Below are 24,770 nucleotides of genomic sequence, written 5' to 3'. Positions count from 1 at the left end.
AGGGAATGCAGAGTGTCATAAGGAGATGTGTATCCATCACCAAAAGAGCTAAAGAGGACAGAAACACAGACCGGCTGGCCTAAGACATCCAAGGCATTGTGGGCGTGCAGTTTAGCTCATCCAGTCCCATTTGGGCACCCTCCCTCCTAAAGCCTCCCCAAGGGTCGAGTTAGGCAGCATGCCCATTGATTCCTTTTTTGAGCACATACTCATTTGAAGATTGTTTTTGGCATTTTACCTGGCATCCAGGCCCTGTTGCACATGGGTTCTGAAAACTGGGACATTATCTCCAGTTTACAGAATTCCTGCAAGTGTTCCTGCAATTGATTTACACACACGCTGTGCCTACACCCCATGCCCTGTGCATCACAGGTACCAGTACCCTGACCACGCCCCCTCACTCCTGCCACCAGCTGCTCTATGCACTCCCACTCACTCTCACAGGCCCCTGAGGCCCCCAGGGAGTCACCAGCACACACCACTCTCACTGTCTGGGAGAGGGGGCTGGGGTGTTGGAAACTTTAATCAAGCAGGGACGGTTAACAGCTGCAGGGACACCCTAGAAAAGAGTGAGCCTTCAAGAGGATATACTTATGGACTCTGTCCCCATGACCTTTTAAGACTTATGAAAATGACCTGTCATTTCCCGTCATGGAAAAAAACCACAGCCATCACAGGCACCCTTCAGGCCCCAGAATCCTCCATGCTTAACCCTCCAGGCAGGCTTGGGCAGAGATGCTCGCTTCTCACAGATGCCCCAACAGACTGCAGACACCTGGGGATGCGGGTGCATGCTTGCACACTCACACCCATGTGGATGTCTGCCTCTCCCCCCGACACGTTTCTCAGGTGACAAATGTGTTCTTCTGTGTCAGTGGGCACTTTTTCTGGGCAGGCTGGGTGACACTGTTGGGCAGAGCTCTCATCAGACCCATAGGCCTATCACCCCTCCACACACCACTAACCGTACACTACGAGCTGCTAGCATGGGGGGAGGGCCTCTTTCTCCTTCCTTTTTCCTCCCTGCAGCTGCGGGTTGGGGGAAGGGTTCTGAGGGGGAGGATGTCACCGACTCAGGGTGGGTTTTTCCCACCTCCATACCTTGTCTTGCCCCAGCCTCTTCTCACCCGCAGTGAGCCCTTGGGGGATCACATTCTGATAAAAAGAACTTTAGGGAGCACTCTGCACCTCTGCTCAGCACGCACACCCTCCCCCCGTTTCCTCTTCTCCATCAGCCAGGCCTCTCAGTCCCTGGTCTTCCTCCACAAATATCCCCTTTTTCACTGGGGCTGGGAGTAAAGGGACAGTTAGTTTCTGCTGTATAACAAAGTGAATCAGCTATACCTATACATATGTCCCCATATCTCCTCCCTCTTGCGCCTCCCTCCCACCCTCCCTATCCCACCCCTCTAGGTGGTCACAAAGCACCGGAGCTGATCTCCCTGTGCTATGTGGCTGCTTCCCACTAGCTATCCATTTTACATTTGGTAGTGTATATATGTCCATGCCACTCTCTCACTTCGTCCCAGCTTACCATTCCTCCTCCCCGTGTCCTCAAGTCCATTCTCTACGTCTGCGTCTTTATTCCTGTCCTGCCCCTAGGTTCTTCAGAACTATTTTTTTTTTTTTAGATTCCATATATATGTGTTAGCATACGGTATTGGTTTTCCTCTTTCTGACTTACTTCACTCTGTATGACAGACTCTAGGTCCACCTGAGGGACTTGTTAACGAAAGAATTTTACTAGGAAAGTACAAGAGAAGCCAAAACCGAACCAAGAAGAAAGCAAAACCTTGGCTGGTCCAGAGTCTGCCCGCTCAGAACCCAGCCCTGCTCTTTGCCTCCCCTCTGAGAAGCTGCAGTCCAGCTTCATCCCCATGCAAGTCCTTTGCTCATCTGCTCCCTGACCCCCAACAAGGTGCATGAATAGTCAGTGCTGAAGGTTTTTCCAGAGGCACACAAACTGTGGTGTCCCTCACCCTCACCCTCAGCCCGGGCTTTCCCAGAGCTTCTGCCTCTTGGACTCAGCTTGCTGGGTTTGGCTCAGATACTGGAACACAGGGGTCACGTCAGTCTGCCAGAAGGCAGGATGGGACAAGGAAGAGGCTGACTGGCCATAGGTGTGATCATTAGGGCAACAAAGGTGGAGGAGGCCAGGGAAAGGCTGTGAAGCGAGAGTCTGGGGGCGTTTACACAGGACAGTCAGTTTGGTCCCAGATGCTCTGCATCCTCCAAAGTGTTGCCTCATTCCCAGGAAAGGCTTTGGACTGAGAACTTCTCTGTGTGTGGGATTCTCAGCAGCTCTGTAGCACTACAGTAGAAGGGGAGCCGGGCCCACCCTGAAAGCCCCCAAACTGATGGAGAGAAAAGTCCCACCAAGTCAGGGACCCCCCTTCTGGGAACTCATATCTACTGGGAACCTCAGGATGAGGAGGAGGTAGGGCTCCACACTAGGACCCCTCAATCTGATGGGGAGGATGAAGCCCCACCCTGGAGCAACGATTAGGGAGATCCTCTTTGGTCAGTTGAGCACAAAAGAGCTCCGACTGCACACAGAAAGCCCGTGGACTGGGCAGCCAGGAAAGAAGCGTGGAGCAAATCAGGGTAGTTGATGAGGGTGGGCGTTCGGAGCCCAGCACTGTCAAGGTGGGTCTGGGATGCATGAAGGAGGAGCACAGACAAGACACAGGGACAGGCCTGAGTATTGGTTCTGTGACAGCCCCCAGCCCTGAACCCCATGCTCTGGACCTCAGGTTCCCCTCCCCTGCCCCTCTGGCCGGGGCTCAGGGATGCCGTCTGCTTCACTGAACCCATCTGTCTGAGACTGGGTCACATCTTCCTCTTTTGTGACTGGAAGTTAAAGGACAGAGAACTAAGCTGTGCAGTCACGGAGGAAACACAGAGCCTAAGAGTGTGAAGGGACAGAGGGGAGAGTGGCAAGGAAGCCTGGAGCCGGTGGAAGAGGAGAGAGGCGAGTGGGAGCAGAGGTGCTCAGGACCATGGCTGAGGCCATCACCTATGCAGACCTGCGATTTGTGAAGGCTCCCCTGAAGAAGAGCATCTCCAGCCGCCTAGGACAAGGTAAGGGTGGATAAGGTGTCTCCTTGATTCTGCATCTCCATCCTCCTTGAAGACCCCACTCCCACCCCAGAGACCCCAATCCTGACGCCACCTTTTCTCTCCTCTCCAGACCCAGAGGCTGATGAAGACGGAGAACTCACCTATGAGAATGTTCAAGTGCCCCCAGGCCCAGGAGGACCCTCAAGCTTGGCTTCCGCTGGATTAGGGGACAAAGCAGGTCTGGAGAGCCCAAGGGATGTGTGTTTATGGGGGACTGTGTCTTGCGCTGGGGAGTCCACAGCATTCTTGGGAGGACAATACTCTTGGAGAAAGGCTGGGGATTCTCAGGAAGAGAATGAGCACCAATTATGGGAGCTAAGGAAGAATAAAGCTCCCAGGGGGTAAGGTGGAGATCCCGGTGGGGAGCTAGGGCTCTACGGAGGGATCAGGGCAGCCCTGTTGGGGAGCTGAGCGCGCGTGGGAAATGGGGAGTACCGGGAGAGAGAAGAGAGGGGAGGGGGGAGGGGGGAGAGCACTCCCGGGGAGAGGGTTTTGGCAGACAGATGAGGGACCCCAGAGTAAAAGATAAAGGGAGACCCAGGAGGGCGATAGAGGGTCCCCAGGGAAAGGATAAGGTAAGACCCAGGAGGGACACGAGAGTCCCAGGGGAGATACGGAACTCCGGAGAGCGCTAAGGGTGTCCCAGAGCAGTGGCAGAAGGCACCTTAGGACAGACTGGGGTCTCGGCGCGGTGGAGGGGGTGAGTAGGGTGGGGAGAAGGGGTATTTCCTGGCTTTCCCACCTTCAAACTGGAGTCGATCCCTTCCGCAGGGGTCCAGTCGGAGCAGCCAACTGCCGCCTGGAGCCCCGTGACGTCACCAGCTGCCGGGCGGATTCTCGCCTGTAAGTACCCGGTCCTCCCCGCCCCGCGCGCGCCACCCGCTGCCCAGCTCGTCTCGGGCCAGCGAGTGGGGGCGGGGCGCGGCCTCGGGCTGGGCAGCCCTCCCCCACCAGGCCCCCCGCGGTGGTCGCGGAGTCAGGTGCTGGCACCGGTCCCCGCGGGAGGTGGTGCTGGGCCACGCGGTGTGCAGGTCTGGCCCACGGATTGAGCCTGGGGCGCAGCCCTCCGGTCAGCCCGGGCAGCCCCGTGACACCCTCCCCTGCCGCTTTCACCCTCATCCTTAGAGAGATCTTTCCGACGCATCGACCCAGATCGTCTGCCCCCTTCCCCCTTACTATGGTCCCCATTCACGTACCCACTTCTCCGGTCTCCGTCTGAGATTTAGTTCCCCGTCCTACCAGGTAGTGCCCCTCAGTCGTTACCGGTAACAATCCCCAGCCCTTATTCGGGAACACCTTACCTCCTCCACCTGCGGAAACTCTGCCAGACAGAAACCACCACGCGTGCTCCAAGTCCTCTGCGGGATGCTCTTTCCCGTGAATCTCCTCCACCCACACCCCTCAGTCTATCAACTTTCGTGGGGCTCACTGCCCCCCAACCCACTGTCTCCCTAAGGCCAAGCATCCTACATGCAGTACCTCCTCCTGGGCCTGCTCCTCACCTGCCTGCTGTTAGGGGTGGCTGCCATCTGCCTGGGAGTGCACTGTGAGTATGGCTGCCCCCCATTTCCCATTTCCCCCAGACAACGTTCTCCCCCACTCTCCCCAACAGCTGCCCTGCCTCAGCAGGGCCCGGAATCACTACCACCACATCCTCAGCTTTCGTCTGGCTTCCAGCCGGGTCTGTTTCAGAGTGCCGTGACTTCCTAAATTGTCCTCACCTAATCCAGTACCTCCTTAAGCTTCAGGCAGTCAGATCTTATATTCCATTCCAGCCTGTTATGCAGAAAGTTGCAAGAAGCAGCAAAAGGACTGATGCTGAAGCCTCAGGGCACCAGAGCATGGCTGAAGATGTCCTCCAAATCTCTCTTTATGGCCAAACAGATTTCCAGGTGTCTCAGCAGCTCCAGCAGATGAACAGGGTTCTGGAAGCCACTAACAGCACCCTGAGGCAGCAGCTGCGCCAAAAGATAACCCTGCTGGGGCAGAGGGAAGAGGATTTGCAGGGGTCCAGGACGGAGCTGGCCCAGAGTCAGGAAAGACTACAGGTGGAACAGAAGGTAGGCCAGGCTACCAAAGAGCAGTTGCAGGCCTGCCAGTCAGATGGGGAGAAGACAAAAGAGGCCTTGAGAAATAAGGAGATACAAAGGATGAACTTGGAGCGGAGGCTGAGCAGCGTGCAGGACACACTGAAGCCCTTCTTCACATGCCCCTCACCAGGTATCTGCTCTGGGAAAGGGGAGATGGTAGGACCTGCCATGAAGGATGGATTGAAGTGAGGGGTCTATCTATCTATTAAGCCTGAACTGAGTTGTTCAGGAAAGGGGTAATGAACCAGAGTGCTGGCTGACATGACCCGTGCAGCCTGGGCCAACAGGGCAAAGGATCTAGCTGCATACTGGTTTTAGGGAGGGCTCACCCAGCTCTAAGGCTGACCCTGGAGGGGAGAAGAGGGTGGTAGCCAGCAGTGCAAATGACACTGTCCAGAGCAGCAAACTCAGGGCTCACTTGGCTTGACATCAGTGTCAAGGATCTGGGAACCCCCTGAATTTGGATGTGAAATTGATTGTTTGCATGTTTTTCTAAAAAGAGGACCTGTAGCTTTAATTAATTCTCTCTACATCTGAGATTCCCCAAAAGATTAAGAATTAATGATGGATGAGGTACAGTCTGGGGCTGGGGCAAGGCAGCTGAAGCTCTCGTAATGAGGTGGGCAGGGATGTTGTAGGACAGGGAATTAGGGTGGAATGCTCATCCCTTTTGAAAGGAGGAGTCCAGCCCGTGTGTGGGGATGAGGGAGGGGGACACATAGAAGGTCTGCCAAAGTTGGCTGAGGTTGAGGCAGGGTCCCCAGCCCAAGGGGACTGGAATGTCCATGGACTGGTTGTCTAGAGGTTAGGCTCTGTCTAGCTCAGGGGCATCTGGCTACTCCCCCAAGGCTTAAAACAGAGAGGTTATGTACAGACACCCCCAGCCCTCATTTCTTTAACCTTCTCATTCTCTACAAGCCTCAGTTCCATGACAGTGCTGCCCCCTCCTTCCCCACAGCTGAACCCTAGACCTCAGCATCCCAAACTGCTCTTCCGCTGAAAGGATGGCTTCGGGTCTTCGCTCTGACCACAACTGGCCCTCTATAGGCTTTCCACACACTTCTTCTTCAACCTCACGGAGGCCTCCAACCTGCTGGCTCCCCTGTTTCCTCCCTTCCCATCAGCCATCACCTGTCTTCACTTCTCTCTCTACCCATCTTGGATTTGGGGGCCCGTCACTTCAGCCACCCCACTCACTCCTTGGCTCCATTGTCCTGGATGAATGCACATGCCTGCACCCAGGGCTGACAAGCTGTGCAGTCATTCTGCTTGGTGCCACAAATCTCTAGCCTCAACTTCAGCTGGGGCCCCAGCACTGCCTGCCTTGGCAAATCTGCAGGGGTCGGCTGGCTCTCTGTACCCTACTACCCTCTCTCTCACTATCGGCAGATGCCCTCCTCTGTCAGAGAGGAGCACCCTCTATTTTTGATCAAGTCTATATATCCATTTGCATTTTCCCCATCTTCATGTCTTGCAAGGATAACTGCAACAGCTTGCTGAATGTTTTTCCTAAACATCCCCCCTCCAAATCCACTTTTCATGTTGCAGCCAGAGTAATCCTTTAAAAACAAAAATCTGACCATGTCATCCCAGTTAAGATCATGTCATTTCACTTAATTAATTACATCAAAAGTTATGGAATACATACTATATGTCTAGCACTGTACCCAGGCACTTGGGATACAACCAGAGTACAAAATGCTTCAGTGTAAAACCCTACCTTGACTTTCTCTTGCTCATAATATAAAAATTAAAAAATCCTCAACCTGGCCTCCAAGGCCCCTGCCTACCTTTCAGCATGCTGCTTGTCCCCTCGCCCTCGTCCATTTGGCCACACCGACTTCTTTTTATTCCTTTAAGTTGCTGTTAGACAGTAACCTAAGGCGGTAGCTGGGTGGGGATGAGAAAACGTAGACAGAAGAGAGGGAACTGGAGGAGAAGGAATGACTTTTGAGTGATGGAGGCAGGACAGATGGGACGAAGCAACGGAGGGAGGTGGGTTGGGATCAGGAGCATAGACTGGGGTGCGGGATGTTAAAGAAAGAGGTGGTTTATTTCTGACAGATAGTCAGGAAAAGAGGAACAGAGAAGAGACAAATTTTGAGGCGGAGAGGAGGAAAATGGAGAGAGTTCACACGTCAAGTGTCTGAATTTCAGCAAAGCAGACAGCAAGGTTGTCTACTTGTGGAAGAGTGGAGGGGAAGGTGGTGGCTAGCCGCTTGAGGAGTGTGGGAAAGTTTGAATATGCAGTGAGAAATGCTTTAGGGAGCCAATGAGATGAATGGGAGGCCTATTGAACACTTGTTTGTCGGGGGCCCAGGTGAAGTTAGCCAAAATGGGGGAGTAAACGGCAATTGTTCAGAAATTGGGGATAGTACCACCAGTCCTTTTCAAATAAGCCTCCTATATTTTAAGGAGTAAAGTTGTTGAATGTTAAAGGATTTTACTAAGTATGCACAGATATGGCATTTCCAGGGGAGGCAAGAAAGAAAGATTGCAAAGATTAAGGACCAGAAGTCAGTGAAGGCACTGAGGTTCGACCCCAGGGAACATTGTTAGCAACCAGATTGTTGAGTATTTGCTTTCATCCCAAGTGTTGAGATCTCCCTCCTGGGTCTGGGCAGTGCTGTCACACTCTTTCTGCTTTTTAGATTCCTGCTGTCCCTTGGGATGGATACCAAATGAGAGGAGTTGCTTTTACATCTCAATTACTAAGAGAAGTTGGGAGGAGAGCCAAAGCCATTGTAAATCTCTGTCCTCTGAACTGGCCAAAATCAGCGAGAATTCTTATTTATATGGAGTAAGAAAACCCCTATTCAAAGACGGTATGGGTATTGTTGGGTAAAGGGACACATGTCATCAATCAGGGATGGCAGCGCACACAGGGCGTGCGTCCCTTTTCCATGCAGCTTCTCAGCATAGTGCTCCAGATGGCCCTATTAACTGATTAGGGTTGGCGTGAGAGTTGAAACTTAACGAGCCATCTTTACGTTAACCTGTTTCTCATCTCAGCTTTCTGGTCAGCTCTGGGCTGCTGAACAGGTTCTTTGACTCTCATGGCCTCTCAGGCAGACAGGTTCCATACCTGGTGGGCTGGATTGTAGGGATTGGTTCCTTGTGACCAGAACAGCCCACAGAATGATTCTTCTTCAAAGGCTGGCAGAAATTCTTACCCAGCATGTGTGTGTGTGCGTGCGCGTGCGCACACGCACGCATGTGAACTGAAGGGTCAGCCTGCATCTGCAGGGTGGCACTTGAAGGATGCGGGGATGGTCACCGATGAGCCGATGTCACGCACCAAGGTCGGGCACAGTCCTCTTGCCAAAGCTCATAGCCTCTCTAGTGTTCATTTTCTTCCATCAGCCCAGGTGCCCTCCTCCTGACACCCCCTCCCTCCTCCTATTCCAATATTTCCCATCACTCCTCACACACCTCTGGTCTCTCCGAATCTCCCTTCAGACTTATGCCAGAAGCTTACGTAAGGTGTTGGCACAAGGTGGTTCAGCTGAATCATACTGGATTGACGTCAGAAATAAGTTCTGGCCGGGGAGTGATGATACAAGATACAATGGGTAAGTTTGTTAGGACTTTTGGGGAACAAAAATCCTCTATAATCCCTTCATAAAGACACAGTAATGAGATCTCCCTCCAGGTCCTACTCTCAAAACTTTTTCACAAATCAATGTTATAATTGCCCATTTGTCCACTTCTTCTATTTGATTAATAACAGGCAGGCTTGCTTTCTATTCTATCCCCAGTACCTAGCCATCCCTGGCACGTGATTAAAAAAAAAAAAAAATTACCAGTTTGGGACCTATGTCATCTTTCTCTCAGGGGGATAACTTGAGGATTTAGCTAGGGCTTCACAGCTGATAAAGAACCCCGGCCTTCTAACTTCTCAGCCCAGACAAGGCTACCCAAACTGAGGTTGTACTTTTTTAGTCAAGGCCACTTGGTATACCAGAGTTGCCCCAGGGAAGTGAGAAAGGAAGCAATGGGGTAACTTTGAGAGTCAACCCCAGGGACCCTGAAACAGGGTAGTTACCTAACTGGAGTTTCCATCTTTAGGACCTTGGGTGACTTTTTTCCCTCCCTGGTCCTCTAGCCTCTTCGGGTTGGGGTCCAGACACCTGTACCTGAACCATCCCACACACGGCTTTAGGTAGGCAGGGTGAGTTAGGACTTGGGTTAGGTTTGTGCAGGGCAAGAGAAGGGAGGATGGGATAGGAGGGGGCCAGAACTTATCCCAGTGCTACATCACCACCCTTTAGGTTTTATAGTCAAAGGCAAAGATGTACCAAGGTAGATGGCGAGAGGCAGCCAAGTCTGAAGACAGAGTACTGTTATTCTTCTCTTCCCTCCATCTGTGAGCTGGAAGCTTTCAGGTATCCAGATGCGGACCCCTCTTTGCACTGAGCTGGGTAAGTGTCGGGGATGGGACTGAGGCGTGGGAGTCCGGGGGCAGAGGGTCTCAGGGCAGGGGCCCAGAGGCCAGGGGGAAAACTTGTTCCTGTAAGTGACAGCCATGTCCACAGCCTCCAGGCTGTGCTTATGTAAGGGGGTGCTGGGCAGGGGAGGCTGGCTATGTGGCTGTCCAGGGAGCTGGGGAGGAGATGGGGTGAGCTGGATGAGGGTTCTTAGGGACAGTCAACTGTGGAGCTCCCTGATGCTTTAACCCTCCAGATACTCACGCCAACAAGAGCCTAAGCTGTAGCCTGCAGGTCCTAAGATCCACCACCCTCCAGCGTGTCCTCACTGCCTGGACAGTGCCTGGCCAAGGGCTGATCCATGCCCAACATTTCTAGGCAAGCCTGCTGCCAATAGAGATCCTGTCCCAGAAACTGGACTGTTCCCAGGGAAAGTGTGAAGCAGTTTCTAGAAGAGATTTTGGCCTCCCCCAAAACCTCCCATAGTGGAATGGGTGGGGAGGGCGCACGGGCTGAGCGGATAGGGGCAGCCCGGAGCCAGCCAGGCAGTTTTATTGAAATATTTTTAAATAATTTGCACGTGTTAGTCTCGTGTGTCGGCAACGCTTTGTCTGGTTCAGTGATCCCCACGGGAGAGCAAGCTCAGGGGATGCAAAGGAAATGTTCTGTTCCTCATGTCCATGCCGAGGTTCCCCTCTACAGGGAGAAGAGCTGCTCAGCCCATCCGGGGCTGGCACAGTCCAGCATGTGCGCTCTGTCCTCACAGGGCATCCTGAAGGCCAAGGGTGGAGGCCGGAGACCACAGGCCCCACTGCTAAGAGCGTGCCCCAGGCAGCTGCAGGCTGGTTGTGGGTGGCTTGGCATGGTGCCCCCGGTGGCAGAGGAGACTGCCCGCCTCGCAGTTCAGGTTGCGGTAGCGGGCCACAGCTGGTGTGGGGCGGGGGCACATGGACAGGAAGCCAAAGCTGAAGGGGCTGAGGCAGCAGCCAGGGCAGGGCAGCCCCTCCTCGGACTCCCGGGGGGCTGACGGGGGCGGCGAGGGTTCTGTCCGCTCCAGGGCTGCTGCACGGGGCAGGCTATGCTGGGCCCGGTTCCAGGGCTCCCCAGCCCAGCCTTGTGGGGAGTTCACCACCACGGCTGGGGGGTTGTTGTTAAGGGGGGCTCCTGATCTAGGGGACCAGGGCTGGGAGGCTGAGGAACAAGTGCTGATGAAGTTGTCTGTGGCCACGGCCAGGGGCAGCTGGGGAGCTGGTCCCGGGGCTTCTGGCTCAGGGCTACTGCCCTCACACTCCATCTTCTCTTCAGCCGAGGGGCCCACAGCAGGAGGGCCAGGACCTGGCAGTGCTGTTTCCATACGTCGGGGAAGTTCAGGGGATGATGGTAGTGAGCGGCAGCGGCGGGCAGGTGTCCCAGGCTGGACCAAGGTCTCTGGAGTGGTCACCAAGGGCAGCTGGGTGGAGGGCACTGGTGATGGTGGTACAAGGGGTAGGGGGGCAACTGGCTTGCTGGGTGTGTCCAGGAGCTTGATCTTGCCACCTCTGAGGTCTTCCCGTAGGGAAAAGGGGTTGACTCGAGTCAGATTGTCCCCCCAGTTGGGGAGCGATTCTGGCGATGGGGGCAGGAAGAGGTCTGACCGGCTTCGGGAGAGCCGAGGGTCTGGCCTGGGAAGTGTGGCAGAGGGGCCCCCTCTTGGAACAGACCCTGTAGACAGAGAAGTCTGTGGTCACTGTTCTCAGCATTGATCATAGCTCCCTGAGGGCCTCATTATTCACCAGGAGGCTGGTGGGACTAGAGCTGAGAAAAGGGCGTCCCACAGGGTGCTTTGGAAAGGGGGAGATGTCCCCTCCAGCCCCCTTTACCTCTTCTTTCCTTGTTCCCCTCCCTCAGGCTCTAGAATTAGAAAACTATCTTCTCTGAGATGGCCTCTCACCCCACTCCCGCCCCCAGGCTCCTCAACTAATAAAAACACTTGGTCTCCCCGGACGATTCTGAGTTCTAAGGAAGAGAGAGGCAAAAGGACCCCAGTTGTGCTCACTTACCCTGACTGTGTGCCAGGGGAGCCCTGAGGAGGGGGGCTGGCTCAGGCAGCTGCTCCAGGATCCATTCCAGGTGCTGGGTGATTTCAGTGAAGGGAGCACGAGTGCTAGGTTCCATCTGATGGGGAGAGACGGGCAGCTTCACTCAGTGCTCCAGAAGAGGGTCCCTGAGTTTCCTCCTGTCATCTGGGCCGGCTGGCCTTGTCAGATGGTGGGTGGGGGTGGGGACAGGGAGGGAGTGAGGCTCTTACACTGCAGCAGTGGATGGCCAGGAGCAGGAAGGGCAGTGGGCAGTCATCCCCTACCAGGGTTCGGAAAGCAGGCACATCCAGGCCGAAGTCCTGTGGGGACAGAGAGGAGGGGCCTCCAAGTCAGCCTTCCTCAAGTTCTCCTCCTGTCCCCCAGTCAGGACCTCAACCTCCAGGGAACCCTCCCTGGTTATGATGTGCCTAGTCTGGAGTTCCTCCTTTTAAACCTGGACGCATCATTCACCTCAGTACGGGGTAGGTAGTCAGGGTCCGCAGGTACTCGTGCGATGAGCTCACAGAGGACAATCCCAAAGGCAAAGACGTCGGCCTAGGGGTAGGAGCGAGTGTCAGGGGGAGGCACTGACAGTTTCATGTAAGAATTTTGTCAGAATACGTCAGAATTTGGGGGAGTCTTGACAGTTTTCATGTGTTGGAAGGGGTGTGAGGGGTAAAGGGGATCTTGGGGGTCTCCTGAATATCTGGTAGGGTTGCTGAGGAACTTGGAATGGAGCCTTATAAGAGTATCTCAAGGGTCTCTGGAAGGCCTTGGGGATCTGAAGGGTTGATATCTTACCTTCTCATCATACAGCTCACCCCGCAACACCTCTGGAGCCATCCAGTATGGGGAACCCACCACAGCCAACGGCTCCTTCCTTGCCCCTTCCCTGCAGGGGCAGGGGCAGAGTGGTCAGGAACATCCTACTCAGACACCCTCCCCAAACAAAAGGGGATGAGGTCAGCCCCCTCGCTACCCCAAGGGAAATGTCCCTGTGGGCTTCACTTAGATAAGGGGCATCTGGGAGATTTAGGGGGATGGGGCATTCACCTCACCTATACACAGGAATCTTTTCAGCCAGCCCAAAGTCGCCCACAACAGCTGTGAAGCCTCGGTCTTCCCGCCGGATCAGACAGTTCTGACATATACATATAGCATCCCCACATACCCATTACCTTCTGTTCCCTGATCTCCCAAAATGCACCCCAAGGACCTGTCACTCCAGAATAACCCCAACCCTCTCTGATATCCCAGTTTTCCAACGCACACCAATCTTGCAACATCATCCGTCACTCCAAACACAGCATGGTACCCAGTCCCTCAGAGCACTCCCCTCACCCCAGTCCCCCATTCTCCAGTGTCTTGCTGCCCCAACATCCTAATGCTGTCTATTATCCGCATTCCAATACCCACGGGCTAGTTACAATCTAATCTCAAATCCCCTTTCATGCCTCCACCCACCTGGCCAGCCTACCTTGGATGTGAGGTCTCGGTGGAATACACCTTTGGCATGCAGGTACCGCAGGCCACGGGCGATGTCCAAAGCCAGGCGGAGCCTGACAGGCCAGGATAGGGGTTCGGGGGAGCTGAGCAGCTGTTCCAGGGTCCCCCCATTCATATACTGGGACATAGGGGTAGGAGAAGGGCAATGGATATCAAAGTTTCAGTCTGTCCTCTAGGTCTCCCACTTATAAGCCTGGGGACACTCAGGAGGATCACAAAAGTCAAGAGGGTGAGTCTGTGCCCTAGGGTCCCCCATTCATATCCTAAGGCTAGCATGTCCCACACAGGTGCACCTATTTAAATTTAAATTATTAAGTTTAAATAAAATTAAACATTCCGTTCCTGTCACACTAGCCACATTTCCAGTGCTCCTTAGCCACATGTGGCTAGTGGCTATGGTTTTGGACAGCACAGCTACAGAACATTTTTATCACTGCAGAAAGATCTGTTGGACAGCACCCTTCTAAAGGATAAAAAGGACTGGAACCAGCTGAGGCCTTTTATTTGTGGTTTGCCTGAAGGGAAGTTCAGGGAAGCCTCCCCCTGGTCCTGTTGCCTCTCATTACTCCTCTGTAGATGCACCAGGCCGCTGACTCTCTCTCCCCTTGGTGGTGGTTGTGGTGGAGTCCCCCCCTTCCTGGCCCATCCTCACCTCTGTAAGAGCGTGCAGCTGCCCTTGGTGCACACAGACCCCCATGAACCTGGAAGAGGATGGGAAAGATAGCAGTGTAGGCTGTAAGAGCCCCGGCCGCTCCGCAGTTCCCACTTTTCCCGCGGGATCTTTCCCCTATCCCCCAGCAAGCTTCCCAGCAAGCGGCTGGGGCCGCTCACCTTAGAATGTTGGGGTGCCGGAGCCGGTTCATTAGCTGCACCTCCCGCAGCGTGTTTCCCCGGTTACTGGGGAGCCTGTTCATTTTCAGCACCATGACTTGCCCTGACTGTCGGTGCCGAACCTGGGGGCAGCAGGGGATGGCGAGTCCCGCGCAGGTCGGGCGGGTCGCCAGGGTCCGGGCCCCCTAGTTTCAGCCTGGCGTCGAAGTCTCGGTCCCGCCCCTCTGCCCTCTCTGCTGGTCCTACCTTGTAGACCTCAGAGAAGAAGCCGGCCCCGATCTTCTCGGCGCAGTGGAAATCGTCCACGCGCGCCAGGCTGGACACGGCGCTGCGGAGAGCCCGGTAGGAGGAGGGGCGGCCCCGGCCCGGGCCTCCGCCCGCGACCCCGGGCCCCGGAGGACCCTCCCCCGGCGCCTCTCCGGGCCCGGGCCCTGGGCCCCGTAGTGGGGGCCGTTCCCCGGCCATGGCCGGGCCCCCAGCCCGGGGCCTGCCTCACATGGCAGGGTCCCCGGGGCCCGGGCAGGCCGCGCTCGCCATGGGAGCGGGCCCAGCCCGATCAGGGGCGCAGGGGCTCCCGCTCCCTCTCCCGCTCCCGCCCAGGAGAATGGAAGATACGCCGAAGATCCTGGGCCCGCCCCCGCCGCGCCGGCTTGCTGGGCCCGGGTGGACGCCGCTCCGCTCCGCTCCGCGCAGGGCCTGGGACAGGGCCTGGGCCTGGGCCGGGCGGTGGCGGTGGCGCTCCCGGGCGCCGGCGGGCAGGCGGGCGGGCTCCCCACAGGCGGAGGCGGGCGGGCGGCGGCTGCTCAGCTTCGCCGCTGGGGCTCAGGCTCCGCGGCCTGCCGGGGCGGGGCTGAGCCGGGCCTCTGCTTAACTCCTTCGAGCCCGGCCTCCGGGCAGCGGCCACGCCCCCTCAGGTGCGCACCCCGCAACCCGAAGCCGGGACGCCCTAGGCGAGTGGGTCTGCGACGTCGGGGTCAAATAAGTTCAGGCCTGAGCTGAATAACTGAAGGGAATTCAGGGCTGATTGTGCGTACGCGCAGCTCAAATGTCTTTTAGCTGCCCTGGGAATCCTTTCTCCTCTCCCTCCCTCAGGTCACTGTCGGTTGAGGGTCTGGCTCCGGAAGCCGCCAGATTCCTGGGCTCCAAGGACCGGCAGGGCAGAAAAGTAGACCACTCTGGCCCAGCTACAGTCGGAGGTAGCCCAGCAACCTACCCGCCTTCTCAGCCTCTGCCCTGGCCCAGCCTGCCCATTTCCCAGTTCTCGACCTTTACACCTTAAACCTCTGGACTCCCTGACACTTTCTACCTTCCCGGGCGATTGTGATGCCCCGGAGCTGTAGTGAGCCCTTGGCCAGCCCATTCCGGGTGTGGCCCCGACTCCTTCTCACTCCATCCCGCCTCCCTTGAAAAAAGTTCAGATTCCAGAGCCTCTGTCAAGCGACCACCCAGCCTGTACCCTACTCTTACTATTTCGTCCAAATGCCCTTCTCTCTCAAAAGAGAAGCCTCCACCTGTAGGGAAGCCCCTCTTTGCGCAAGATCCCACCCCTTGGCAAAACCCCGCCCTTCAAGGAGCCGTTCCCCTCGGAGACGCCTCTCTTTTTCAGTGAGACCTCTCCTCAGTATGGCACTGCCACCATCAGTGTGTACCAGAATCCCTCAGGGCGACACCCCTCCTTTGTGTATTCCTCCTACGCAGTGAGACCCCACCTCTCAGACTGACTCCACCAGTAATTGTAACCCCTCCTCTCGACGTGAGTCCGCCCCTCAGTGTGACCCCTCTAGGCAGGTACCGCCCGCATCACGTAGGAATCGGGTCTGCCCCCTCAGGCGGGAGGAGGACCTGCAACCAGCCTCTAAAGCGGTGCGGGGTCCTGAGTGCGCACGCAACGTTTCAGGACCCTGTGCGCTCTCCGTACCCAACGCTTTCGGTTCTCCGCTGGCTCCTCCCCCCCGGTCATCGGCGGAATAGCCAATCATCGTCGGGGATGGGTGACGTCACTCGATCCCGGCGACTGGGCTGGGTCTAGCGGTGGTGGGCGTCGGTGAGCCGCTTGCCACCTAGCGGCGGCGTGGAGGGAAGCAGGTGGGCCTCGGGAGTCAAACGGGCTGCGACAGAGCTTGAGGGAGCGAGGCTGAGTTCTTTTCAAGTATTCTAAAGTACGATATTTCTATTTCTGTGGTAAGCTAAAAGGAAAATTAATTGCACAGTCCGCGTCCGTGTGGGTGACCGCCTTCTGACAGAGTCCTGTCCCATGTTTGTAGAGAGTTAGAGTCTCAGCAAAACAAGCTCATTCGTCACATTAAGTGCTAGCATCTACAACTATGTAATTTGTAAGTTTGTTTTCTATAGTCGTATAAGATCTGTAAACACTAGGAATTTATGCCTCCTTTTGTTTAAGTAATAGAATAATTTAATCGACTCGTGTCTGACCCTTTACCCAAGTTTGAGAATATCTATAGCTGGTAATAGTAATTCTAAGCAGAGGAGCCAGGTTCCTGTTTTAGACAGATTATTGTGGTTGTATGGAGGCAGGGAGACTAATTAGGAAAGAGGTGCTGACAATGCTTCTGGTGAGGAGAGGATGAGGACTGAACTAGGATAGGGATAATGGGGAAGGGGAGGAGGAAACAATCACCTAGAATGGGAAGACTTGATTGATCAGTATCCAAAGTCAGTCAGTCCTGTAGAGAGAAAGAGCATCAGTCAGGATAATTTTAAAGTTTCTAGCTTAGATGACTGAGTATCAACTGAGATAAAGAATCCAGGAGGAGGAAAGATTGGGGGTGGGGGAGGTAGGTGATTGCCATGAACTAAGGGGTGATGTGATGGTAAAGAAAACTGAAGGTGGTTGCCATTATCCAAGTAGGGAAGGAGAGATAGGCTGACAATGGACTTCTAGGGAACGCCAACAGTATTAAAGTGTGGGTGGATGAAGTCCATGAAGGAGACACAAGAAACATGCTGAAATATAGGAAGAGAATTTTTTTTTTGAGAGTGTGTAAAATTCTTTATTTAGAACAATAAAGCATAAGTGTTTATAATGTAATTTCAAATTCAAACCTGTGTATGAAAGGGTCAGGATTTTACCTGTTTTAAGAAGTACACATACGGTACACACATACACATTACATTTTACAACCTTTTTTATTTAACTGAAGTCATAATAAAACTGTTTAGAATAGAGTTGACATATATTTACATTACAATATGCAAACTCCAGTCTATGACTGAACTAGCAATATATCTGTGCATCCATCTGAATGTCTGAATACTTTTCAAGTCCACTGATTTAAAAAATAGTGGCGGGACTTCCCTGGTGGTCCAGTGGTAAAGAATCCACCTTCCAATGTAGGGGACGCGGGTTCCATCCCTGGTCAGGGAACTAAGATCCCACATCTACAAGTACTGAGCCCACGCGCCCTGGAGCCCGTGCGCCACAACTAGAGAGAGAAAAACCTGCACGCCACAAGTAGAGAGAAGCCCATGCATCTCAGCGAAGAGCCCATGCTGCAATGAAAGATCCCGCACGCCTCAATGAAGACCCTTCATGCCTCAACGAAGACCTGACACAGCCAAAACAAAAAACAAAACAAAAAAACACTGGTGGCAAGTGGAATCCAAGGAATGGAGAGTTTAGGAAAAGTGGAATAATGAACAGTATTAAATAGTGCAGAGGGGCGTGCTAAGATGAGTTTTAAATGTTCCTTGAGTCAGGCTACTAGAAGATCCTTTTGTTGTTTTTTCAAACTTTTTATGACGGAAAATGTCAAACGCGAAAAAAAGAAGAACACATAGAACAATGAACCCTTATTTACCTTGGGTAAGACCATTTTGTTGGAGACCCATTGTTCAAAATCACCCATGCCTCAGTTATACTGTTGCCATAAGTGACCAGGCCGAGGTGAAAGTACCTGCTTTTATGTACCTTCTATGCCAGTGATCCTCCAATAATCAATTCGTGGGCAATCTTGTTTCATCTATACTCCTGCTCTTTCCCCCCACCCAGTTATTTGGTGCATATTTCTGACATTATATCATTTCATCAATAAATATTTCAGTGTGTTACCTCTAAAAGATAAGGTTTCTTCTTTAAAACAAAATCACAGTACCATGTCACACCTAAAAAAATAATCCCTTAATATCATCCAGTATCTAGTTGTTCATATCTCCCCTGTTGAATTATACTTAGTTTTAAAAAATTGTTAAGTTGAATCAAAATCTAAATAAGGTCCGTGCTTTGAAGCTGATATGTTTCTTACATCTTTAACTCCATCCACTCTCTTTTTTGCCTTTTTTTTTTTTTTTTAAAGAAACCAGGGTATTTGTCCTGTAGAGTTTCTCAGAGTCTGAATTTTGCTGAGCTTCTAGTGTGCTTTAGCATTTCTTCAGTCCCCTGTATTTCCAGTAAATTGGTAGTTAGGGACAATTAGGTTTATATTTGATTATTTTGGCAAAACTAATTTTTATCATGAGGTATACAGTGGTGGTCTTTTTGTGATGTTAGTAACTGATGATGATCATTGTCTAGACCAGAGTTTGTCATTGACAAACTATTGACATTTTGGACTGGATACATTCTTTATAGTAGGGGGCTGTCCTGTGCATTGTAGGGATGTTTAGCAGCATCCCTGGCCTCTAGCCACTGGATGTCAGTAGCAACTCTCGCATTTGCGATGACCAAAAATGTCTCTAGACATTGTCCGTTGTCCCCCTGGGGGCAAAATTGTCCCTGATGGAGAACCACTGGTCTAGGTTCATTAATATAGGAATTCAAAAATAACATTCTCATTCTGTCCTTCCTTCTTTATTAGGTAGAATACCTCTACAAAGAGAAACTTATCCACGTTAAACTATTTGTTACTCAGAGATATATTTTATGTGGGAAAGGCAAGAAAAATGCTTGATTGTTTCCCTTTTATATTACCAGCTTCTCAAGTAGTGAGTTGGTTCTGTAGCATCCTCCAACAGTGACCAATGAGGTTTGCTTTTTTTAGTACCATCATGAACTCATAATTTAACACATATATGATGTGCCTCAATCATTGGCAATTAAAAAAATCATTTTTGATTCTTAAATTGTCCTTTTTTGGCCACTGGACACTTATTCAAGTTGGCTCCGGAGTCCTTTTGACATGACCTTTAAGAAACCCTCCCTTAAGGTTTCTTGGATTTGATATAATAAAATGTTCCAGGCTCATTTTGTGCATTCCTAGACCGGAGCTGGTATCAGCTATTTTTTCCAATGATTCATGGTCCTTTCAGTTGGAAATGGTATTTAGAGACCACAATATGGGTACTAGGGATATAAAGTTATTTAACCTTAGGAAGAGCAGTTAAATGAATATATTGATAACGTATTCTTTTCAAAACAGTCCCCTCCACCATATCTTTTTTTTAAAATTTATTTATGTTATTTATTTATTTATTTTTGGCTGCATTGGGTCTTCATTGCTGCGCATGGGCTTTCTCTAGCTGCGGTGAGCGGGGGCTACTTTTTGTTGCAGTGCGCAGGCTTCTCATTGTGGTGGCTTCTCTAGTTGCGGAGCACGGGCTCTAGGCACACGGGCTTCAGTAGTTGTGGCATGTGGGCTCAGTAGTTGTGGCACATGGGCTTAGTTGCTCCGCGGCATGTGGGATCTTCCCAGACTAGGGCTTGAACCCTTGTCCCCTGCATTGGCAGGAGGATTCTTAACCACTGCGCCACCAGGGAAGTCCTAACTTCAAGGCTTTAAGTTCTATTTATACCCTAATGACTCCCATTTTTCTCCACCTCAACCTCTCTTCTGAACTCTAGACTCCTGTATTCAATTGCTTATTTATCATGTCTAGTTGGATATCTAGTTGGATTTTCAAATTCAATGGGTACAAAACAGAGCTCTTGAATCCTCCCCCTCTTCCCCAGCTTTTCTCTAAGGTTTCCCCATCTCAATAAATGCAGCCTATTAGGTACCCAGGCAAGACAATTTAGAGTTATCCTTGATTCCTCTCATTCTCTCTATCCTATGTCCAGCCCATCAGTAATTTGTGTATGTTCTACGTTTGAAATCTATCCGTAACCTGACCACTTCTGACATTTCCACTGCCTCTAACCCAATCTAAGCCACCACTGTCTCTTGCCTGGGTTGTTGCAATAGCCTCCTTTATAGTCTCTCTGCTATGCCTTTGTCTCCTTGCAGCCTATTCTCTACACAGTAGCCCGAATACCCTTTTAAAGTGTAAGTTGAATCACTTTGTCATTCTGCTCAAAACCTGTCACCTCACTGAGAATCAAATCCAAAATCATTCCTATAGTTTTCTAGTATTTATACCTTTGCTTTCTATTCCTTTGCTTAAGACCGTCAATACAATGTTGAGTGTAGTGGTAGTAGACACTCGTGCTTGTTCCTGATCTTTAAAAGTATGCTTTTAATGTTTCACTATGAAGTTTTATGTTAACTGTAGGGTTTTTTTTGTAGCTACCAATACCAATTAGCTATTATCACAGAAGTGCCATGTAACTAGCCATGTCAAAACTCAGTGGCATACACTTGCAGCTGCATGGATGGACCTAGAGATTATCATACTAAGTGAAGTAAGTCAGAAAGAGAAAGACATATGATATCACTTATATGTGGAATCTAAAAAATGACACAAATGAACTTATCTACGAAACAGAAACAGACTCACAGATATAGAGAACAGACTTGTGGTTGCCAAGGGGAGTCGGGGGAAGGAAGGATTGGGAGTTTGGGGTTAGCAGATGCAAACTATTATATATAGAATGGATAAACAAAAAGGTCCTACTGTACAGCACAGGGAACTATATTCAATATCTTGTGATAAGCCATAATGGAAAGGAGTATGAAAAAGAATATATATATATATATGTATAACTGAGTCACTTTGCTATAGAGCAGAAATTAACACAACATTGTAAATCAACTACAGTAAAATAAAAAAAAAACTCAGTGGCATAAAACAGTTATTTATTCTCAGAAATCTGTGGTTTGACTGGGGTCAGCATTCTGAACTAGGATTGGCCACATGGTTTAGCTGTGCTCCATCTGTCTCTCACTCCTCCTGGGACCAGCAGGATAGCCTAGGCATGTTCTTGCCGTGGTGATGGAAGAAGAGCAAGACAGGAGCAGTTTTGCAACTGCTTTTCATGTCTTTGGGTCACATCATGTCTATCAACATTCCAACGGCCAAAGCAAGCCATATGGCCAAGCCCAAAGTATACCACCTATAGAGGTGGTGGTAGGAAGGGGAAAAAGATTTCTAAGCAATGGTACATTATATTCACTGTCTAATGTTAAACCAACTTTGCATTTATAGAATAAACCCAACTTGATCTTGATGTATCCTTCCTTCCCCCTTCCATCCTTCCTCCCTCTCTCCTAACATCCTTCCCTCCCTGCCTTCCTTTCTTTCTCTCTTTTTTTTTACATTATTAGATTTGGGTTGCTTTTCTTTGCATTTTGCAATTTTATTTAAAAAAATTTTTATATAAATTTATTTACTTATTTTTTGGCTGCGTTGGGTCTTCGTTGCTGCACGTGGGCTTTCTCTAGTTGCGGCGAGCAGGGGCTACTCTTTGTTGTGGTGCGCAGGCTTCTCATTGTGGTGGCTTCTCTTGTTGCAGAACACAGGCTCTAGGTGTGAGGGCTGCAGTAGTTATGGCACGCGGGCTCAGTAGTTGTGGCTCGCGGGCTCTAGAGCACAGGCTCAGTAGTGGCACATGGGCTTAGTTACTTCGCGGCTTGTGGGATCTCCCTACACCAGGGCTCAAACCCATGTCCCCTGCATTGGCAGGCAGATTCTTAACCGCTGCGCCACCAGGAAAGTCCCTATAATTTTATTTTTTAAGCAGCTTTATACTGAGATATAATTCACCCATTTAAAGTTTATAATTCAGTGGTTTTTATTATATTCAGAGTTGTGCAAATATCACCACAATCAATTCTAGAATATTTTCATCACCAAGGAGAAACCTCATGTCCATTAGCAGTCAATCTCTGTATCCACACCCACCACCACCCAAAACTCCCTTACCTCCAGCCCTAGGCACCATGAATTCACTTTCTGATTTTATAGATTTGCCTCTTCTGGACATTTCATGTATGGAGTCATACAATATATGGTCTCTTTTATCTTGCTTTTACTTAGTGTAATGTTTTCAAGGTTCATGCATGTTATAGCATGTAGCAGTACTTCATTCTTTTTTCATTTCTGAATAATATTCCACTGTATGAATATACCATGTTTATTTATCTACGCATCAGTTGATGGTCATTTGGGTTGTTTCTACTTTTTGGCTATTATTAATGACGCTCCTATGAACAATCATGTACACGTTTTTTGTGTGGACCTATGTTTTCATTGTCTCATGTCTTTTTTGTTTCGTTTTGTTCCTCTGTTCCTTCTTTACTGCCTTCTTTTGGTTTAAATAAATATATTTTTTAGCATACCATTCTAGTTTTCCTGTTTTTTAAACATATATTTTAATTACATTCTTAGTAGTTGCTCTAGGGATTACAATTTAGTCAAATTATTGAAAGACAAACGCACAATGACCTATATCATATATAGTTGATTTGCTTTAGATAATCCTCTGAAGAACACCTATTCTGCCATAATGCTGGAAGCGCAGGTCCTCCAATGTGTCATCTAACCAGTAATGCTGGCTAATATGAAAGCTATTAATATTTGAATATATTTTTCATTTAATAAGCCATCTGATAATACTCTTATTAGTTCTTGCTGTTTTTCGGTTACTTCTCTGGGTTTTGTAGTTAAGCAAGTAAACTTTTTCTTCCTTTCCAACATTTATGTCTTATTACAATGAGACTTTGGTATCTGAGGGGCGAAGGGGGAGGGGGTTGGGGGGTTAGGGGGTTGGTTCCAGGACCTGCCAGAGATATCAAAATTCGAGGATGCTTAAGTCCCATAGTCCACCCTCCATATCCGCGGTTCTGCATCATGAATTCAACCAACCACTTATCTGTAGTACTGTAATATTTATTGAAAAAAAAAGGTCCATGTGTAAGTGGACCTGTGCAGTTCAAACTTACATTGTTCAAGGGTAACTGTACTTATTTTTGTTTCATGCGCTGTCTAGACCATATGTAGAACAATGTTGAATAATAAAGGTGATAGTGCAGTCTTGTCTTGGTTCTGACTTTTTTAAGATTGCCTAAAGTGAAGGATTATCAACTCTACACGCTAGCATCCATCTTATGCCCAGGGCAAACATAGCTAATCCTTAGCACTTTTTCCTGCTAAGCCATGACCCTATTTCAGAAACCTCACAGTAACATTCCCATAAGTGACTACAGTTAATTGGATTTAGTACAACGCATAAGACCCGTTTGCCAATCCTGGCTCTGGCTTCTCCCTTTGATGTAGTTTGATATTGGTTGTTCATTTCAAGTATTCTTTATCATGTTTATATTCCTGGTTTACTAAAAACCCTTTAAAAAATAACAAATGGATATTTAATTTTATAAAAGATTTCCTCAGCATCTGTCAGGGTGATCAAATGGCTTTTATTTCCTTTGGTTTATTCATGTTAATTACATTAATAGAAACAGAGTTTCTATTTTAATCACTGTTGCAGTCCTGAAATACATCCTACTAGTTTTAATGAATGTTTTCCTTTACAATATTGCTAGATTTGTTTAGCTTATATTATGCGCCAGACACCTGTTCTTGATGCTGGGGCTACAACTGTGAACAAGATAGACAAGGTATCTGCCCTTATTGAGCTGTCAACTCAGGGGTGACAAAGAGCAGGACATTTGCCAGCATTCCCCTCATTCTGAACCTCTGGCAGAAATCACTAAAGATATGCTGTCTTGCAGAGCCTTGGGAGGTCTCAGAAAGTGGGCTGTGATCATTTAGTGGTAACTATTACTGGAGTCAAGGAAAGAAGACCATGATGGCAAGCATCTTGCTACGTGCTATTCCTGGCTTGATGTTTCATTTAGATTTTTCATCTGTTGTAAGACTTGTATGAGGTTTGTTAGGTCTTGAATTAAATTCATACTAATTTTGTAAATTAAGTGTAGTGTGGGTCTTCTGGTAGGTGGCAACTATTTGACCGCTTTTTCAATTTCTTCTATGGTTGTTATTTTATTTTCAGATATTCTGTATCACTTGGGTTGATTTTGATTTATATTTTCCTACACAATTTTAATCTCAGTGAGATTTTCTGGTTTAGTTATATAGAGTTTCAGCTAGTATTCTTTTTTTTTTTTTTGCAGTACACGGGCCTCTCACTGTTGTGGCCTCTCCCGTTGCGGAGCACAGGCTCCGGACGCGCAGGCTCAGTGGCCATGGCTCACGGGCCCAGCCGCTCCGCGGCATGTGGGATCTTCCCGGACCGGGGCACGAACCCGTGTCCCCTGCATCAGCAGGCAGACTCTCAACTACTGCGCCACCAGGGAAGCCCCAGCTAGTATTCTTTTATAATTAAACAAATTCCTGTGTGTCTGTGGTTTTAGCCACTTCCTCAAGGCATTAGGGGGTTTGTGTAGTGTTTTTTCTTTTGGCTATCTGTGCCAGTAGTTTGCTTATTTTGTTGTCTTTTTTAAAAAAACAGTTCTTGGGCTTCCCTGGTGGCGCAGTGGTTGAGAGTCTGCCTGCCAATGCAGGGTACACGAGTTCATGCCCGGGTCCGGGAAGATCCCACATGCCGCAGAGCTGCTGGGCCCGTGAACCATGGCTGCTGAGCCTGCGCATCCTGCGTGTCCAGAGCC

General features: G+C 50.3%; 2 protein-coding genes across 4 annotated transcripts; one reads left to right on the top strand and one right to left on the bottom strand.

Annotated features, from left to right (window-relative positions):
• Positions 1-2,885: 2,885 nt before the first annotated feature.
• CD72 (CD72 molecule) lies at positions 2,886-10,210 on the top strand. 2 transcript variants are annotated; one of them, XM_022600151.3, is made up of 9 exons: positions 2,886-3,081; positions 3,191-3,298; positions 3,892-3,963; positions 4,577-4,666; positions 5,005-5,340; positions 7,862-8,010; positions 8,670-8,782; positions 9,482-9,631; positions 10,016-10,210. In XM_022600151.3, the coding sequence occupies exons 1-8, from the start codon at positions 3,000-3,002 to the stop codon at positions 9,624-9,626; spliced, it is 1,095 nt and encodes a 364-aa protein (XP_022455859.1). In that variant the 5' UTR covers positions 2,886-2,999; the 3' UTR covers positions 9,627-9,631; positions 10,016-10,210. The 2 variants fall into 2 exon arrangements, with proteins under 2 accessions (XP_022455859.1, XP_022455858.1); XM_022600150.3 differs by having other exon boundaries at positions 2,888-3,081; positions 9,894-10,210.
• Positions 10,130-15,435, bottom strand: TESK1 (testis associated actin remodelling kinase 1). 2 transcript variants are annotated; one of them, XM_022600148.3, is made up of 10 exons: positions 14,278-15,430; positions 14,032-14,153; positions 13,853-13,901; positions 13,172-13,318; positions 12,753-12,835; positions 12,496-12,586; positions 12,166-12,249; positions 11,925-12,014; positions 11,677-11,791; positions 10,132-11,338 (listed from the first exon to the last, which is right to left on the bottom strand). In XM_022600148.3, exons 1-10 carry the CDS (start codon positions 14,494-14,496, stop codon positions 10,452-10,454), a joined length of 1,887 nt encoding a protein of 628 aa, XP_022455856.1. In that variant the 5' UTR covers positions 14,497-15,430; the 3' UTR covers positions 10,132-10,451. The 2 variants fall into 2 exon arrangements, with proteins under 2 accessions (XP_089769499.1, XP_022455856.1); XM_089913373.1 differs by lacking the exon at positions 12,166-12,249 and having other exon boundaries at positions 10,130-11,338; positions 14,278-15,435.
• Between the last annotated feature and the right edge of the window lie 9,335 nt (positions 15,436-24,770).

This window comes from Delphinapterus leucas, chromosome 6 (genome assembly GCF_059928025.1).
Source record: "Delphinapterus leucas isolate spDelLeu-1000000601 "Yukka" chromosome 6, BTC_Dleu_Yukka2, whole genome shotgun sequence".
In the NCBI taxonomy this organism is placed as follows: Eukaryota; Metazoa; Chordata; class Mammalia; order Artiodactyla; family Monodontidae; genus Delphinapterus; species Delphinapterus leucas.
This window is presented reverse-complemented; position numbering and strand designations above follow the sequence as displayed.

Coding starts and splice junctions, on each gene's coding strand:
- CD72 (XM_022600151.3), top strand. CDS start 3,000: ATGGCTGAGGCCATCACCTATGCAGACCTGCGATTTGTGAAGGCTCCC. Junction 3,964..4,576: donor TGCCGGGCGGATTCTCGCCT/GTAAGTACCCGG, acceptor TGTCTCCCTAAG/GCCAAGCATCCTACATGCAG. Junction 8,783..9,481: donor GATGATACAAGATACAATGG/GTAAGTTTGTTA, acceptor ACCACCCTTTAG/GTTTTATAGTCAAAGGCAAA.
- TESK1 (XM_022600148.3), bottom strand. CDS start 14,496: ATGGCCGGGGAACGGCCCCCACTACGGGGCCCAGGGCCCGGGCCCGGA. Junction 13,319..13,852: donor AGCTGCACGCTCTTACAGAG/GTGAGGATGGGC, acceptor CCTATGTCCCAG/TATATGAATGGGGGGACCCT. Junction 11,792..11,924: donor TGGCCATCCACTGCTGCAGT/GTAAGAGCCTCA, acceptor TCTCCCCATCAG/ATGGAACCTAGCACTCGTGC.